The sequence below is a fragment of the Mus caroli genome, chromosome 11, assembly GCF_900094665.2.
Source record: "Mus caroli chromosome 11, CAROLI_EIJ_v1.1, whole genome shotgun sequence".
In the NCBI taxonomy this organism is placed as follows: Eukaryota; Metazoa; Chordata; class Mammalia; order Rodentia; family Muridae; genus Mus; species Mus caroli.
Genome location: NC_034580.1, coordinates 99,314,182 through 99,331,822, shown reverse-complemented (window position 1 = coordinate 99,331,822; position 17,641 = coordinate 99,314,182). Strand labels below are relative to the sequence as shown.

At 54.9% G+C, this 17,641-nt stretch overlaps 2 protein-coding genes and 1 long non-coding RNA gene across 4 annotated transcripts in view; 2 read left to right on the top strand and 1 right to left on the bottom strand.

Annotated features, from left to right (window-relative positions):
* The window catches only part of Plekhm1 (pleckstrin homology and RUN domain containing M1), a 49,422-nt gene extending 41,715 nt beyond the window's left edge, over positions 1–7,707 (top strand). The window contains exons 9-12 of the mRNA XM_021176304.2: positions 1,025–1,218; positions 3,933–3,996; positions 4,331–4,488; positions 5,094–7,707. Coding sequence (XP_021031963.1) covers positions 1,025–1,218; positions 3,933–3,996; positions 4,331–4,488; positions 5,094–5,205 — 528 coding nt within the window. The 3' untranslated portion in view covers positions 5,206–7,707. The remainder of the gene's footprint in view (positions 1–1,024; positions 1,219–3,932; positions 3,997–4,330; positions 4,489–5,093) is intronic.
* Positions 7,708–8,283: 576 nt separating this feature from the next.
* Positions 8,284–17,641, top strand: part of Arhgap27 (Rho GTPase activating protein 27) — a 32,046-nt gene continuing 22,688 nt past the window's right edge. The window contains exons 1-3 of one of the 2 annotated variants that reach the window (XM_021176305.1): positions 8,284–8,707; positions 9,663–9,794; positions 11,073–11,744. In XM_021176305.1, coding sequence (XP_021031964.1) covers positions 11,091–11,744 — 654 coding nt within the window. In that variant the 5' untranslated portion in view covers positions 8,284–8,707; positions 9,663–9,794; positions 11,073–11,090. Of the gene's footprint in view, positions 8,708–9,662; positions 9,795–11,072; positions 11,745–15,622; positions 15,692–17,641 lie in introns of those variants that run through there. The other variant, XM_029483435.1, reaches the window with a different exon arrangement.
* LOC115032330 lies at positions 11,731–16,255 on the bottom strand. Its single transcript, XR_003838002.1, has 3 exons — positions 16,119–16,255; positions 12,604–12,825; positions 11,731–12,124 (listed from the first exon to the last, which is right to left on the bottom strand). It is a non-coding gene; the product is annotated as an uncharacterized LOC115032330 (long non-coding RNA).

Sequence of the window (17,641 nt, the reverse complement as noted above, 5' to 3'; positions counted from 1 at the left end):
GGTAAGCCCTGGGATTTGTCCAGACTGGGAGCTGTTCCTCAGGGCTCTGGCTCATGAAAAATGGAGTTACCTACTAATGGGGTCAGGTGATAGCTGCTGGCAATTGGGAGATAGGAACTCGGGGTATCTCTTGTCCCCAAGTATATGGGCAGCTCTCCTGAGGACCCTCAGGGGGCCGCTGGGACCAGGGTAGGCTCTTGCACTGTAGTGGCTGTGGCTCTGTTTTCTGAGGATGTACAGTGTGCCAGCCCTGTGCCAAAGCTTATATCTTTCAGTCTAAACTCAAAATAATGTCATGAGTGTGTTTTGATTTTCCCCTAGTGAACCTTAGCTCTTGGCCACAGAATAGAGAGTTTCTGGCAGTCCCCACGTAAAGAGACCACTTGTGCTGGCCTCTGCCATTCACAGGAGTTGGACGAGCCACTTGAGTGTCTCTGAGGCCATCTCCTCATCTGTGTAGCAGGCACTGCCACCTCTCCCTAAGAATAGTCCTGAAAATGCGGGGTACAGAAGGAGCACTCAGATCTGTAGTAGAGAATACAGACAGCCGAGGCCCTGTAAGACAATCCTGAAGTACTGGCGAGCTGAGGGTTCGTGGGAATGTCATAGAGCTCTGTCTCTCTGTAGCTTCCTGTAGCTGGAGCTTGGTGGCAGCGGAGTCACCTGGTTCCTGAGGACAGCATGTTTCCTGTAGGCAGGAAAAGGGGGCTGGGAGGACAGGAAAGTGTGGGAAGTCTGTGAGGCCCATGGAAAGGGGACCCCTCCCTTGTCTCCGCGTGGTCAGAATTAGACAGCAACAGGGGTTGAGAGTCAGGCTAGTTCAGATACTGACTCAACCATTTTCTGAGCTGTGTGACCTTGCTCAAGGGGCCACAATTGTCTGACCTTATTTCCTGTTGTATAATGTGAAGAAATCACCACTCAGTGGGTGCGGGCTTCAGGCAGGTGTGAGCTAGCTAACACAACACCCAGCCAGAAGTGGAAGTCTTGGCTGAACAGGTAAGATCTTCATGGATTTTTTCAGGTATGCCGGCAGGCCCTGAAGTTCCTGGCCCAGATCCGGGCCCAACCCCTCATCAACCTGCAGCTGGTGAATGCCTCTCTGTATGAGCATGTGGAACGCATGCACCTCATTGGCAGGAGCCGGGAGCAGCTAAAACTTCTGGGGGACTACCTGGGCCTATGCCGAAGTGGTGCTCTGAAGGAGTTGTGCAAAAGGTGAGCACTCTTCATGTGCACATGTCCCTGCAAGTGTACACACCAGCCAAAATCTGGGCAGTGTGTGCACTGGGCAGACGCCAGGGCTGAGCTGGGAATGTCCCACTGCGCTGTGGAAAATCACTTCATCCTTGGAGGGTACTTTGTGGTGTTGTTTATATGGTCATTCATTTGTTTAACAAAAATTTATGAAAACGGCTGTTCTGAAGAGGTCAGTGAATATTGTGCTGAGTGAGGCAGACCCAAGGCCTCCCTTCAGGAAGTCACTGATCTGGTAGGAGGCAGTGAGCCAGCAACACCTCCCACCAAGGGCAAAGGTGGGGAGAGAGGATGGATGGTTCAGATGCACAGGGAGACCTGACCTGAAGGGCAGGAAGATACATCAGAAAGACGTCCTGAAGGGAGTGACTTCTGAGGTGAGACCTGGGAAGTAAGTAGAAGTGGAAGAGAGGAAGAGGAAGAGGAGGGTTGGGCGAGGAGGAGGAAGAGAACACCATCATGGGAGCTCAGTGCCAGCCAACTTAGGCAGGAGACGGAGGGGAAGTGGGCAGAGGGGTAAAGGGCAGCAGAGAGAAGGATGCTAGCCTGGCTCATCCCCTGGCTGCTGTTGTCCTGGGCGGCATTTCTCTGCAGCTCATCTCTGGCATGTGCAATTGGTGACACTCAGGAGACCCCTCTAGAAGCCCCTTGCTACTCTGAGCCAGGTCCTTTGGTGCTCAGGGCATGAGGATGACCTTGCACTTAAGGATAGTCTTACAAGGGCTCTATGACTGCCTCATACATAACCAGGACCTACAGTCATGAGCAAAGATGTAGCTCTTTGGGGCTGTTCCTCTCTGGGGTCCTCAGGAAGGCGCGGTCCTTGGAGAGGAGCAAGATGCACTATCCAGTGTGGAGTCTGTGTCTGCTTCGCTGGCTCTCTGGAGACTAGCAGTACCTGCCGGCTGTCCTTCCCTTGCCTTGCTCCCTAGAGGGCACACAAAGAGCACCACCATCTGAGCACGTCTACTCAGGCCCAGGCCCAGGCCAGTTCTCCCAGAGCCAACCTGCACTGTGTCTTGGGGAGAGGTGTGTCTGATGGTCCCCTGACTCTTGGGGAGATGGGAGAGGAATGCAGGCCCTTTTCTGCCCAGACCAGCCAATGACCCCCAGAGCCTTACTTCCTTCTGGGCGGTCTCTGCCACCTAACAGCAGCCCAGTACAGGGATCTACTTTTTTCCATGAGGTTGACCCATTTTGTCCTTTGAGAGATTCCATAGGCAAGAACTTCAAAGGATTTGTGCGCTTGCCCAGGGGTAAAATCTCCATGAGGGAGAAGAGTTCCCTTTCTGGCACCACAGAGACCTGAAGGTCTGTGTAGATGGGTGACTACACCGTGGCTCCTGGGTGCTGGCCCCAGCCGCCCTCCTTACCTGCTGACTTGTTTCCAAGCAACCTTTGGAGGTTGCTGAGGCAGCCTATTTCTGTCTGTCTCCATCTCCCTGACTGCTGTCTGCACCTTTGGCACAGCCCTGCAAATCTGCCTGCGGAACTCTTATCTTATTTAAAAATTGTATTTGTATGTGTGTACATGGGGAGGGAGGTTGTACAGGCCCATGTACACCAGTACAAGGGCCAAAGGACTATCCTGCTCAGTCACTCTTTGTTTTATTCATTGGCAGTAGTCTGTCTCTGAATCCAGACCTTGCCATTTTTTAGGTAGGCTGGCTGGCCAGTGAGTCCTTGTGGGCCTGCTTCCTTTGTTCCACAGTGCTAGGATCTGGGCCACACCCCGGCATTTTACAAGGTAGTGGGGATCCTAACTGAAGCCCTCCTTTCTGTGCAGCAAGCATGCTTTCCCCTAAAAGATCCCTTTTAGAGGAAGCACAGAAGAAGAGAAGAGCACAGAGCAACCCTTGCCTGACCTATTCCAAGCCTTACAGGAAAATAAGTTACAAAACCACACTGAGAATGACAGGCCAAGGATTCATTGACTCCCAAGGAAGGCCCAGGGCCTGATGGCTCCTAAGACTGGAAAGGGAGGATGACAGGGATAAAAGTCTCCATCACATCAGCCCCACACTTCCTGCCAACTCAGGGTCAGCTTTTGTACACCCCCCCTCCATATTTTCCTGGTCATAAATGTCAGCTTCCTGTCCCCAGAAAGCTGGAGGCTTACTGGGGGCAAATTGGAGTCCTCAGCCACAGGGTACAGTGTAGCCTCCCGGGTTGTATGGGTTTCACCATCCTACATCCAGATTGGGCTCCCAGACTCCTATGTTCAAGTTCTAGCTCCGATTCTTAACTTTATGACCTCAGGCAAGTCATTTAACCTGTGTTTCCTGTCTTCTCAAGGTGGGAGTTAAAATGGAACTGGCTTCACAGGATTACCACAAAGACTAGATACTTAGCCCAGTTCCTGGCCAAGTATCAGCACACATCATCCTCACCGCTCATTAGTCATGTGTTTACAGTGCATTCAGCAAATTGTTCGACCTTCACAACAATCCCATGTCTCCTGGGAGGTCACTTAGCTTGCCCCCGGTGCTGGGGGCTACTCAGTGTCCTAGGCAGCTCAGATGGAAGCTCAGGCAGACTGACTTGAACCCTTGGCCTGCCTGATGATCCAGACCTGTGTTGCTGGCTTAATAGGCAGGGCTGAGGGGAAGACCAGCAGGAACTGGAGGCCTGACCTTGGAGGCCCTTCTGAGGAAGTGCTTGTGTTGTCTTTGCAGGCTGAGCCACAGGAATTATCTCCTGGAGTCTCCTCACAGATTCAGTGTTGCTGACCTCCAGCAGGTGAGCACGCCCTGCCCCCACCCCTAAACCTTAGACTCAGAAGTAGGTTCTTAGTCTTGAAGAAATCAGAGAAATAGCAGAAGGGACACCTGTCACCCCTCAGAATGGCAGCCCTCCTGTCCTCCACCTCTTGACAAACCAGGGGCTCCAGCACCCCAAGGGTGAGAGCAGATAGGCATTTCCGTCAAGGACAGCATAAGTACCATGCCCCACTCCAACAGCCTGATCGATGCAGGGTGTGCTCCTTGCCCATGTGGAACTGGGGGAGATCTGAGGTAGGTGCTATGGTGGGGCAGTGGAGTCATCTAAGACTGGTCTCCACTTGCTCCTGCAGATTGCAGAGGGGGTATATGAAGGGTTCCTCAAAGCCCTGATTGAATTCGCATCCCAGCATGTCTACCACTGTGACCTGTGCACCCAGCGAGGCTTCATCTGCCAGATCTGCCACCACCAGGACATCATCTTTCCCTTTGAGTTTGACACCACAGTCAGGTACGAGGACTACACAGCCAAGCTACCCCACAGCACAGCCTGACCAGCCTCCCCACTTAACCCTCACCCTGTTGTGCAGGAACATACTGAACATCCACAGCCCACCTCTCAGCCCTGTACCTCCCACCCCTGCTGCCTCTTGAAGTGGGGTGTGTTCGACTCAGTCTACAAATGGGTTGAGGGGTTGACAGGATGGCCCTAGAGCACTGACATAGACTTAGCTGAGTGGGCACTACACGTTATTAGAAGCCCCTGAACAGGGTATATACCCCAGCCTTGCCTCACCCCAGGTAAGTGTGGAAGGCTGAGCTAGGGGGATAATCCACGTACCTTCAGTAGGTAAACCAGCCAGTATCAGCTCTGGCCCTGGGCTCTTGTTTAAACTGCTCCAAAGATAGGCTAGAATCGTCATGTAAGCAGTTAAGCAGCACTGGCAAAGAGTGACGTGGGGCGTCAGTGGGCATGGGGTTCACTTACGAATTCAGTATCTGATGTGCTTTCCAAGAGATTAGGAGGGTAGCACATGTGGGCGCCAGCTGCTGACAGAACTCAGCCTCTCTGGGTTCTGTCCATGGCACCAGCAACCCCTGATGCTCTCTCCTCAGGTGTGCTGAATGCAGAACTGTCTTCCATCAGAGCTGCCAGGCTGTGGTGAGGAAGGGCTGTCCCCGATGTGCCCGCCGGCGCAAGTACCAGGAACAGAACGTTGTCAGTTAACCCCGCTGACCCGACTTTCTGGGGCCATCCATCTGGGTCTGTCATCAGCCTAGGCTTCCTCTTCTCCCTATAAGGAAGACTCTCGGGTGTGCGCAGAGCTCCAGCCTACCGAGAGGGCGCAGGAAGTCCCAGTGATGCCCGAGGCCCCTCACAACCCTTCTGCTCCAGGAGGAGATCCAGCAGGTGCCTCTGCCCAGGGCCTGGCTTCCTTGGCTGTCATAGCTCCTCCATTAGGGCTGTTCATGTGTACACTGTGGGAACGAAGCCTGGTGAGCATTGCCACCATGCTCCTGAGTAAAGGTCTAGTTTTTTTTAAGGCAGGTTTTTTTTCCCCTTCATATTTAAACAGAAAATATTTTTTTATTCTTGACCTACCCAAGTCACCCAAGAAATACAACCCTTCGCCCGACCAGATGGGTGAGAGCAACCCCAGCCCAGGCAGGCATGGAGCTGGGTGGACAGGCCTCTGCTGGGTCAGCCTGTCTGGATTGGGTGCCTTGCCTCTGCCCTTTCTGGCACATACTGCCAAGAGTGCAAGTGTCATGTGCCAAATGGCCTGTCATTGTGAGGCTGGTTTCTGTAACCCCCTTTCCCTCCGCTCCTCACACTCTCACCTGGAAAGCATCCCCTTCCTCTGTCAGAGCCCTTGGCTTACCTAGCTGTGAGGACAGCACAGCAGGAGCAGGGGGTGACCAGCACCAGCACTGTCAGCACTTTGAGCCTTCCCTGCTCAGGAAGGCATGACCTTGCCCACCTCATCCCCATGCCCCCTTACCCTGCAGGGTAGAGTAGGCTAGAAACCAGAGAGCTCCACGCTCCATCTGTGAAGAGGTGCCATCCATGGGCTGCAGAGAGAAGAAAATTTGCCCCAAAGCTGCCTGCAGAGAGCTTCACCAACCCTAGTCTCACAAAGCCTTGAGTTCATAGCGTTTCTTGAGTTTTCACCCTTCCCAGCAGGACACTGCAGCACCCAAAAGGGCTTCCTGGGAGTGGTCACAGCCCTGAGGCATGTAGGGGCGTGGGGATGCGCTCTGCTCTCCTCACCTCTCCTGAACCCCTCAGCCCTCTGGCTATCCCAGAGCACTTAGAGCCAGGGGCCTCAGGTGGAATGGAGGGTCTCCCTGGAAATGTGCCTGTTGTGTCTAGAGGAGGTTACCCCACCCTCCCTGAGGTGAATGAGCTGAGTCACCTGAAGCTTGAATTGTGCAATAAAACATAAGAGTTGGAAGGCAGATGGCAGAGGCTGCCACGTAGTTCATCTGTCCCCGTCATGGAAGACAGCGCTCACCAGTGGTTGAAACACCAAAGCCCCCAGAACCACCCAGTGTATCTCTATCTGTGCCCCCCAACTAGCATTAACACGTCCCCCAAACTACAACCTGATCAGAGCCTCCTTGTTTTGGGATCCTGAATGGGCAAGAGTCTGTCCCCTGTGGGCCTGTCACATGAGGCCATTCCAGAACCTGCCTAGGAGATGGAGTCCTCCCAGTGCCTGGACTGCGAGCATAAGAGCTGCCCCTGTCCTTGACTAAGCTACTGACTTACTTACTGCTCAAGTGAGAGACTTGCCTCCACCAGAAGAGAGCTCACGTGAACCTCTGCAGTGCCCACACTATTGGAAAAAATGCTATTTTATGCAATATTCTGACAAGTGAGCCTTGGCAGTGCAGAGGAGAAACTGCTGCTGTGTGGTATTTGAGTGATTTTGCAGTAAAGAGCTGGCCTTTCTAAGCAGTCTTGTTTCTGAATCTCAATCATTTGGCTCTGGGAAAACACTACCTGGCTCCCCTTAGTCCTATGCACTGAGCATTTCAGGGTCCATGGAACACACTTGCCTGACCAAGTAGCGAGCGAGGGAAAAGAGGTAAGTGAGGGAATTTAGGCTGCGCTAGGTGTAGGTGGGTGCCTTTCAGATTTACACACACACACACACACACCTGTAAAAGCAGGACTCTAGGCATGGAGAGAGGCAAACAAGGAAACCGGGCCCTGGCTCCTACACTCACGGATTAAAGACTCCAGAGGCCTGTCTACTGCTAGCCTTCCCCAGGAGCTCCAGGAGAATCCCCCACCCCCACCACACACCCCCACTGCCCCTGTTAGGACAAAAGAAGGAAACAGATTAATTCCTAGGGAAACCAGGTTGCAGGAAAATGGGACAGAAAAAGACAACATCCAGGGCTTCGTTTCCTGGCCTTGAGTACCCTCAGCCAGTGGGTGGATGCTCCTTGGCCATCTTTGAGGCAGGTTCTCAGGGGTCTAGGCTCAGAGAAAAGAGAGAGGAACTGGATTTGGAGGTTGGGGGCAGGAGGCGCCTGGCACTTGCGCTGCTGCTGCTGCTGCTGCTGCTGTTGTCTTTGGTTCAGTCTTTCCACCTTCAGCACAGTGCCTCTGAGGGCAGTTTCCCCTTTCCTCTGTCTAGAGGGGGATGGGCAATCTGGAGTTCTCATCCCCAGAAAGTGCCTCCTATAATGAACAGGTTAATAAAATACATGCGCTCACCATCGTTGTGTTTAGTGTCTATTTCATTTAACCGTCCCCACAAGCGTATTGTAAAGGGAGGAATTGAGACCCATGGGTACTCCCATGTCTATAAAGGCTAGCTTGTGGCACAGTTGGGCATCAGGTTGCTGTATGGACAAGGACCTGGCTGGCTGGCAGGGTGACTAGGGCAACTAGGAAAAAACAAAGGTAGAGTGGAGGAAAAGAGCTCACCCCCTCACTTTGTGACTTCCCTGATGGGTCCTAAGATACCCACCTCAGTATGGACTCGTTAGTGGACAAAACTAGCAAAGTCAAAATACAGAAAAAGGAATTGGAGGGCTGCCCAGCTAAACCCTTAGCCCTGTGACACTAGAGGAACATCGGCCTAGTGGGGGTGGGGGCTCCCTTCTCTGCTCAGCGGCCCCTAATGGAGCATCTAGTTGGATCCCACACTTTGTTGGAAGCCAGAGAACACTGGGTCTTGCCTTTGTCAGAAGTGTTCACAGGCACACCTCAGAGTGCTAAGGCTGCTTTCCCAAGAGGCAGGTAGTTTCCAAAATGGGAGGATCCCGCAACTACACTGCGGCCGCCTGCAGAGTGGCCGGTGACTTCCTCCGACAAGGATGAGGGTCAGTGGGAGTGTAATCTGGTCAGAAGCTGAGAGAAACTGCATCCCCCGCAGATCTCCATCCAGGCCCTGCCACCGCCTCCTCCCCGGAGACAGCCAGGTGTGGCCCAGGATCCCGGGGAAGAGGGGGAAGGGTGGCGTCTCTACTCCTAGAGCGCTGGCCCGGCCCAGAGGGGACAGGAAGCCAGGACACCGGGGATTGTCTCTTGCAAGCACAGCCCAGTCCCGGCTTGGGAGGAAGTTCTGCCGAGCGCTCTCCGCCGGTTATATTGTTGAACAGGAAACAGGGCATCGCCGGAGCAGGGCTGTGGAGCAGGCAGCGCCGGACGCGGACCCCACGCGCGTCTGCCGGGACAAGTGGAAGCTAGGCCAGCAGGCGAAAGTTCTAAGGTGCCCGGGCCGGGCTGGACTGAGGGGGGAATGGCGTTGGGGAGGATGGCGCTGAGTATTGGGAGGGCGGGAAAGGTGCCCCCAGGTGGCCGTCCCCACCCTAGAGCCCCGCGCACCGCCTGCCCTTCTCGCTGCACTGGGGCTAGAGCAGTGCGAACCTGGAGGAGGGCCCGGAGGCCCAAACCCCGGGGAGGAGCTTTAGGTGTAGGGCTGCCTTCTGTCTGGGGGCGAGAGGTGAACCAGCCGAAGTCCCCCAGTACTGACTTAGATATTGGTGACGCTATTGCTAGGGACGACCGGGAGCAGAAAATACAGGAGACCTACTGGCTAAGGGTGCCTTCTTGCTTCCAAGGATCCTCCCCGCTCTCGCATCCCTCCCCTTCTCTTCGCTCACCCCAGATAATGGAAGGATCTGAGGCACAGGTCCTCTTGTCACACAACCGGAGACACAGCACTCCTGTCTGTGAGCGTCCCTGCAAAGGGACTCTAGTTTTTCCAGGCCCGGACGGGCTGCTCCCAGAGAGGGCCTCAGAGGGCGGAGGTGCTCCCGGAATGGGTAGTGCTCTTAATCTTGCTGTGAAGGGCTTGCAGTTCGTGATTCAGGGAGCAAAAGGCCCCGCTCGGAATGTGCATGCCAGGACAAGACAGCCAACTCCGCTGGGCATTCCCAGAACATCGCGCCCGCGGAACGCAGATCCTCTAGGATCTCGCATCCCTCCCCTTCTCTTCGCTCCCTCCGAGCGTTGAGGGGGGGGAGCAGGACCTACTGACTCGGGCTCTGCTCGCTATCCATCAGCACCCCTTCCGCTCAGCCCCTTCCCCATGCCTTTTTTTTCCCCTGGAGACCTCAAGGGCTCCAGCACAGACATTATGGCTTCTCCTCATCCTCCCAGACAAGCTGTATTGGGGACTAGGAACAGCCCTACTAAGTGTCGGTCTCCGCCTCTCCTCCCAGTGTCTCCAGTTTCGCGCGGTTGGTTTCTTCAGTCTCGGTCCTTGGAAGTCCCTCCCACAGATATGGTAGAGGCCTAGTCAGCTTCCCTCCGCCAGCCCCGCCCATGGGCAGCCTAAGATCCTCCCAGCTAACGTGAGTGCACCGTTGGGGTCCTGGGGAAGGGGGCGTAACCCAAGTGTACACACTTCTAGGATTCTGCTCGCCCAGCTCTGGTCTGCCATTTTACCATCTCTCGGGGTCAGGATGCTCAGTGACTAAGTTTACACCCCTTCCATCATCAAGGAACTCTTGAAAAAAGAAATCAGCCTTAGCAAGACGGTGGACACCCCGCTGCTGGTCCCCAAGCCACTTTGTAGGGCAATAAACGGAGTGGTCATTGTAAGGTTTTGGAGTGACCAGTACTTCCAGAGTAGGCCACCTGCTTCACTTTGTTGAAGACACACAGTTGGAATTGTTCACACACACACACACACACACACACACACACACACCAGGCACCAGACAAAACTAGCATGGGGGGGGGGGCGTTATAATGATCACTCCAAAGAGATTTAGAGGACCCTGGTGACACTGTCGAAATGCATTCCCTAGAAGCTACTCCCCCGGACAGCTACTCCCCCTTGTAGGGAGGGATCCCTAGGCAGGTGAACAGACCAGGAAGCCTCCTAAGAGGCTGCCTAGGAGCTGGCGTGCAGGGGCGGTGCTGGCCCTAATGGGCGGGGCCAGACTTCACGGTTCACGTGTGCGACGAAGCCACTGGGAAAGGGAAGAGAAACCCAGAGAACCGGTTCTCCAGCCTTAGCTGTCCAAGCCCCTACGTCAAAATCACCGGACTAAATAAGGCAGGGACACTTCTAAGGTAGAACAACTTGGGGGCTGCCCTAGAGCCTGCGCCCCGTCGCTAATCTCGCCCTCCCAGAGGGCAAACTCCTAAAGGGAGGGGGTACTTAAGAGCTTTCCACGGATTCCCTGCAGGCTGGAGGCGTCAGGGTGGGGCGAGACGGGGGCAGAGGAGCGGCGGGAAAGGGGCCTTAATTCCCATTTCGCCAACCGGGAAGATGAGGTTCCCCTAACCTTCAGGCAAATGTGCTATCTATCTTGCAGTCACCGCAAATCTTTAAGCCAAGGTTTCCCCCAGAGTAAAGTTGGATTCCTATATCACCCTTAAGTTCTCACCAAGGGATGACAGGGAGACACATATCTCACAATCAACGACACAGAATGGAATTTTAAGCATGGGAACTTTGAAGATGATTTTATCCACGTCCCCATTTCAGAGAAGGAAAAACTGAAGCCCGAATGCAGTGGGCGTGGGCAGGAGCGGGACTCGAACCCTTTGAGCCCCGGACTCCATGCTCTTCCCCGCTGCGCTGTCCTGACCTTGGCGGCTCCTTTTCTTGTTGCCTGCAGAAAAGCGCGGTGGTCGCGATGGCGGCGGACGTCGAGGGGGACGTGTACGTGCTGGTGGAACACCCCTTCGAGTACACCGGCAAAGACGGGCGCCGCATCGCCATCCAACCAAACGAGCGTTACCGACTGCTGCGCCGCAGCACCGAGCACTGGTGGCACGTGCGGCGGGAGCCCGGGGGTCGCCCCTTCTACCTCCCCGCGCAGTACGTACGCGAGCTGCCCGCGCTCGGCGACCCTGCCCCGGCCCCGCAGCCTTCCGTACCGCAGCAGCGCCCCGCAGTCCCGGAACCTCTGGCCTACGACTACCGCTTCGTGAGCACCCCGGTGGGCGCCGATGGGTCCTCTGCCGAGCCCCGGGGCCGCGCCAGCTCCCTGTGTGGCCCTGCACGACAGCGCGCCGGTGGCCAGCGCAACAGCCTGGCTCCGGGAGGGCCCGCCTGCCTTTACGTGCGGCCCGCTGCGCGGGTGCGACCGGCGCAGTCCCTGGATGACTTGGCGCGCGGCGCTACCGCGCCCCCTGCCGGCCTCCTCGGCAGCGCGGGCCACTTCAAGGCCTCCAGCGTGGCGGGCTCCTGGGTTTGCCCCCGGCCCCTGGCGCCTAGCGACTCGGAGAATGTCTACGAGGCCATTCCGGACTTGCGCTGCCCTCCGCAGGCAGAGAGCCTAAAGCAGGTAGGTCGCTGCGAGCGAGGGGGCCGGAGGGAGGTCACAGTCCAGCAGAGCCTAGATGCTTTTTTTTTAAACTGAGGCCACTGGATGTCCCTCCACCTCACTTATTAAGTATTCACGTTTTCATGCAAAATGCAGATGAGCTTGATTACTACAGAGTTCTGCCCCAAAGCCCGCGGGGATGTTAACTAACCTATGACCGAATAACGGATGCATGCGCCGAGTAACGTTCCTAAAACGCCACCTGCTCTGTAAGGAACAGTTTGGAGAGGTGGACTCTCTTCTTCCCTAGAAACTTAGGGTGGAGGTCGGGTCAGATGAGATGGTGGATGTGAAAGTCAGACATCTGCTTCTCCTTGGCACAGCTTCCAATATTTCAGTTCCTTAAACAAAAACAAAAACAAAATTTCTTAATGGGTTTGTTTCAAGTTTAGTTATGGTGAGGTCTTTTTCTCTTTCGGAATCCGATTGTGTTAATCTGAGACATTGGAAACAGCATTTCTAACACTCTTTATAGTCTCGGAATCCTCTTTCTCAGTCCTGTCCTCTTGAGCCTTTAAGGGAGGGACAGCCTGCGGGGGGGTTGGGGGGAGGGAGAAGGGATGCCTCCAAATGATTCACATCTGCCACCCGCTGTGGCATTATCCACAGCTCCCCTCCTCTCTCAGGCACTGAGTCCCGGGTGCGAGCCCGTAGGCCAGCTACTTTGGCCTTGCCCCTGCTAGGGTTCCTCCTAGCAGCAGAGTTCAGGTTCTGAGGCTACTGAAACCCGAATTTGACTCTGCTGGGTCATCTGCCAGCTGATGACGAGCTCAGTGTCCTCGTATGTAAACAATACCCAAGGAATAAAGTTGTTGTGAACCTTAAACGCAGTGAGGCGTGGAAGCACTTGGAGCCAGCGGGTGCACGAAGAGTAACTAGGGTTCCATCCGCTGTTCGCTGCAGCCCTGAGCCTCTGCGCTCAGGTTTCCGCGGATCATCCCTCCCCCTTGTGGGCACTGCGGAGAACAACACTCAGCGGGCTTGAGTGTCTGCGGCAGATCAATGGTCGTCCTGATTATCCTCCAGCTAGCTGGTCAGGCGCCTGTGGTATATAGATGGCTAAACGTCCGCGCTCGGTTCCCTGGCGCCCTTGAGCAGGCTGTCTTCCTCTAGGGAACTCCCGGGCCTTTCCAGATTGTGAGTCCTAGTAATGTTGGGAATGTGTCCGCTGCCCCCACGAGCTCCTTCCTGGCTGTGGGAATGGCACCTGTGTGCTTGAGTTCCCCAGCGTCTGGCCAAGCCCCCCCCCACCCCCCCCCGCTGTTTAAGAAGCGAGGAGTTGCAACCCCACCACCCATGCATGACCCAGCACTATGTAAGTCTGTCCAAGGGCAGCTACCCAAGCTCTGGGACCAAAGAGAAAGGGAGTCCCCATCTCCACACCAGCTTCCAGAATCGCCAGAGAAATTTTCCCAATCCAGAAATCCACCAGGGTTCCTGACCAGCAGTACCTGCCCCCGTTCCTCCTCCTGCTCCCAGCAAGCTCCCTGTTGCCAGGAGTTTGGAGATACCTTTGAAGGTGGACTGTTAGAGACACAAAAGGGAACCAGAAGTCTGCCAGAGATCTGGATGCAGGACAAAGAGGCTGCTGCCTGTCTCTAATTAACTCGTTGGCTTCCGAGTGCTCAGCATCTCTGGTCCTGTTTGCTCCAAAGTATAACAATAGCCCATTCTCTGTTGTGGCTCTCCCCCTGACACTCTGTCCCCAGCAAACTGCAAAGATGGTTTGTTTGTTCTCCCTTGGGAAGGAAATCTCACCCTTGCCCTTCCTTGTCCTAGGCAACATGGGAAGGAATTTCCTGAAAGGTGATCCTGGCTGTTTTCCAAAGAGTATAGGTGTACGCTTGTGCGCGCGCGCGCGCGCGCACACACACACACACACACACACACACACATGCCCTTGCTCATACCCCCATTCCCACTCCTCACCCTCATAGCTCCTCACAGCCTCCAGCCACAATCTCCCTAGTCTATTTGCTTCAACACCCTCACCCCTCCACCCACTCCTCTTCCATCTACCTCCTCTACCATCACCACCACCCCCCCCCCCCCCCCCCCCCCCCCCCCCCCCCCCCCCCCCCCCCCCCCCCCCCCCCCCCGCAACCTTTCCACCTCCCACCCCCTCCCTCTACCGTGAGCCTGCAGACCTAGGGATGATGATAGCGCAATAGCCTGGGAGTGATAGACGTCCCTGCCACACACTGTTCACGCTGTATGGAGCTATGGCGAGGGTGCCGTAGAGCAAGGGCAGAGGAGAGTCGTGGACAGGCCCTTATGGGAGTCTCATAGTCCTGTCTTAGCCCACCATTTGTGCTAGCTGTGGTATCTACCGTCAGATAGGACTTTGTGGGAATTCCAAGTTATCCTGAAGCCATTGGAAGGGTCTTGGTAGGGAATGGAATGGGCTTGAGAAGGACTCCTGGGCTGGGGAAGAACGGTTTGGTCGAGTCCTGGTCTCCCTGCTCACACTGGTGTGGCCTGTGGTGCTTCTTACAGAGGCCGTGGAGGGGGCGTGGGGTGGGAACAGGTGGGGGTGCACCTGGACAGAGTTGTCAAAAGGATGAAAAGAGGAATTCAAGAGGAAAGGAAGGGACCACGGAGGACAAGCAGGGGCCTGAAAGCCAAGGTGACTGCACACAAGTCAAAGGCATTATCCAACATGGCCCCCAGAAGGCTGGCTTGTGGAGGGATTGCAGAAGACAGAAGGCTGTGGGTCAGGGGCTGAAGGGTGTGGGTAGAAACAGCAGGCAGCTGGCAACAGCTTGGTAGAGAAAGGAGAGAGATGCTCTGGTCAGTCGGAAGGGTGAACAGATTACATCATCCCAAAGTCTACGTGAATGGAGGAGGCCAGAGCGAGAGAGCGAGCGGGAAAGGCCGAAGCAGGAGGAGGGGCTGATCAGATAGGAGCCCTGGAAGAAGGGCGTGACTAGGAACGGGAGCAAAGGTGTGGGCCACGAGGTGTCATGGGGTGAAAGGGCATCTGCCTGTCACATACCAGTTCAAGCCTTAGGGCAGGTCAATCAGCAGACACACAAAGAAGAGGGAGCTTGGACCATATTTGGCATTTTATGTTCACAGCTCATGCAAGTACCACACACTACACCTGGTGTGCGTTGGTCATGGAGCTGAAGACAGTCCCCAGGGGCTAGCAGTCCTATGTCCTGTCACTCAGAGGCCTGCCCGCGCGCACACAGCTCAGGCTAGTGTCTAGCAGCTCAGAAGGCAGCATAGAATGCCCCTCTGCCTTCAAAGTGAACAGGATCATAAAGAAAGTGAGTTCCGATCAGTCCGGGAATTTGGACTCCAAACCCCACTCTTGCCGCCAAGTTTATTCTCAGCGAGGTGGCCCTTAGAGGTGACCAGCCTTGTTGCCCTGGGCCAAAACAGTGGGAGCAGAAGACAAGCAAAACACTCTCTTCTGAGCACAGCAAAGTAGCCTCCGAGGCCCTGTCTGTAATCCCAGCTACTCAGAAGGCTGAGGCAGGAGGAACCCATTTTCAAGAGCACCTTGGGCTATAGAGTCGGTTAAAGGCCAGCCTGGTCCACACAGTCTCTTAAAGTAATGAGTGAAAAGAAAGCCAGGGTGTACGGTTCATGCCTAAAATGTTTCTGAGACTGGCTTCAGTCCCCAGTATTGTCCTTCCCCTGTGGCCTCTGGCCTCCCTAGCTAGGAGATTTCTGGGTGTGGTCAAACCGCCTGCCCTAAACTTGGAGGTAGGAAGGCCCAGGGAACAGATGGTCTAGGGCCCGCCCCTGCTGCCTGGGCATTGGTCACTGGCAGGACAGGTTCCAGGCCTTGTTGGAACTTATGCAAACAGCCCCAGAGGCATTGCTTCTGAGCTCAGACAAAGCCTGGACAGAGACCCCCTGGAGCCCTCATTTCTCCCACCTCAGCCCGCAGGAACTGTGTGAGTGATCCCTCCTGGGTATTGAGAGTCCGGGGTGGGGTGGGGGAGTTGGGGGAGAAGGACTTGCCTCCCTCCCAAATTACCCCCACCTGATCCCTCCCTGTCCTGTATACTTCCTGGGACGACTGTCTCAGGGACGGACTCAGCCAACCATGTGCTCTGAAAAGCTAGGGATCAGTAAAAGCAAGGAGCGCGGAGGCCGAGATAAGGACATCCAATGAGCCGCTCCTGCCCCCCCCCCCCGCGAGTCTCCCAACCGATCCCTAGTTCGGGCAGCTAGCTGCTCACTGGGCTTCTTCATACCTATCCGGATCTTTTCCACCCCTCTGCAGCTCCGGGACCTGGTCTCGGGGTCTGGCTTAAGGGAGAGCAGGAAGAACAGGTCTTCCCATCCCCCCGCCCCCCCAACCTTCTTTACCTCACCTACCTGGGCTCCTACTCACTGCCTTCACCCCTGCAAGCTGGGTGGCCACCCTGTCTTCTTTGGATCCTAGGGGGTTGAAGCCTTGCTCACTCTCCGTCTCTGTTTCCCTTCATCCAGCCTTAAAGCTGGAGTTCCTGCAGCTTCCATCTATCTGAACCCTGGACTCTGACTCTCTCTCTCTCTCTCTCTCTCTCTCTCTCTCTCTCTCTCTCTCTCTCTCTCTCTCTCCTGCCCTCTGCTCAGGAGTGGGAGGGGACAGTCTTCAATACCGGCTGTCTGTCCCCTGGCCGGGTGGTCAGTGCTAGGGATTGAAGCACATGAAGGCCCATGGTCATAGTAACTGGGGTCCAGAATGTGCTCCAGGCTCCATGCCAGAAAAGCATCTAAAGTAATGAGCACGGGCACATAGGTTGGTCGGTGTCTCGAGGAGCAAGAACAGCTAGGCCTGTGCCTCTGGGGTACAAGAACGCTTGGTTAAATCAGGGACGCTCCAGTTTCTAAATTGAGGAAGGACTGTGGTATCAAGGGGATTAACAGATCCCCTCATTGCCCTCCCACTGCAGGCTCCTGGGGGTCCCTATCCTGCATCCTTCCTGACTGGAGACTGGAGGTCTCCTGTCTAATCCTGGGACATAGAGGAGGAGCAGGGGTTGCCTTGAGGGACAGTCTCTCTCTTCCTTGTTCCCAGGCAGGAATGTCCCCCGGGCTGTTTGAGTGTGCGAATTCTCTACCCTTCCTGGTAAAATGGTTTGACTTCTTTTTTAAATGTTGGGGGGTAAACTGCAGTCTATTTCTGCCTGCTTTGGGGTCTTCCCCAGGCCTCCTTGTGGGAGTTTGCCACAGGCCAGCTCAGTTGGCTACTAGGGAAAGGCAGTTGCTGGGGCTCTCTCCCATTCATTCAGAAGTGGTGGGTGCTATACTGGGCACCATAAAGGCAAAGGAGCCAAAGCAGGTAGCTTATTGTCCAGGAGGCCAGACAGACCAACAAATGTACCAAACATGTCCCCAAGGTGCCACAGAAAGCACTTTGAAAGCTGTCTCTCTCCAGGGATGGGATTGGATTGGCGAGAAATATTTCAGAAGAAACTGATGTCACAGGGAGTCCTAGAGGACTCTGTAATTTCTTCCCACAGAAACTTCCAGACCAGGGCACTTTCCTACAGCAGCTTTCCTCAACGTTATCAGTAGTCTGTCGGTTTCGATATTTTTACTAGTTCCCTAGTTAATCTTGGCTATTTGACATTTCATTAGGAAAGTATTCATTTCCCCTAGATTTGTAAAATTTCCATTTTAGAAATTTCGTATGAGCTGGGGGTGATGGCAACACCTGTCATGCCAGCATTGGGGACCAGAAGCTGGAGAATCATGAGTTCAAAGCCACCTGGGACAGCTTACCAAGAACTCATCTCAAAAACAAAAATAAACCAGGGCCAATTGCTTGTCTTTTAACAGGGACATCCTCTCTGCTCGTATTTCATTTAACAGCTGATTCCCTCTGCTGGGCGTTATTGTGTCTGGAGTTTATT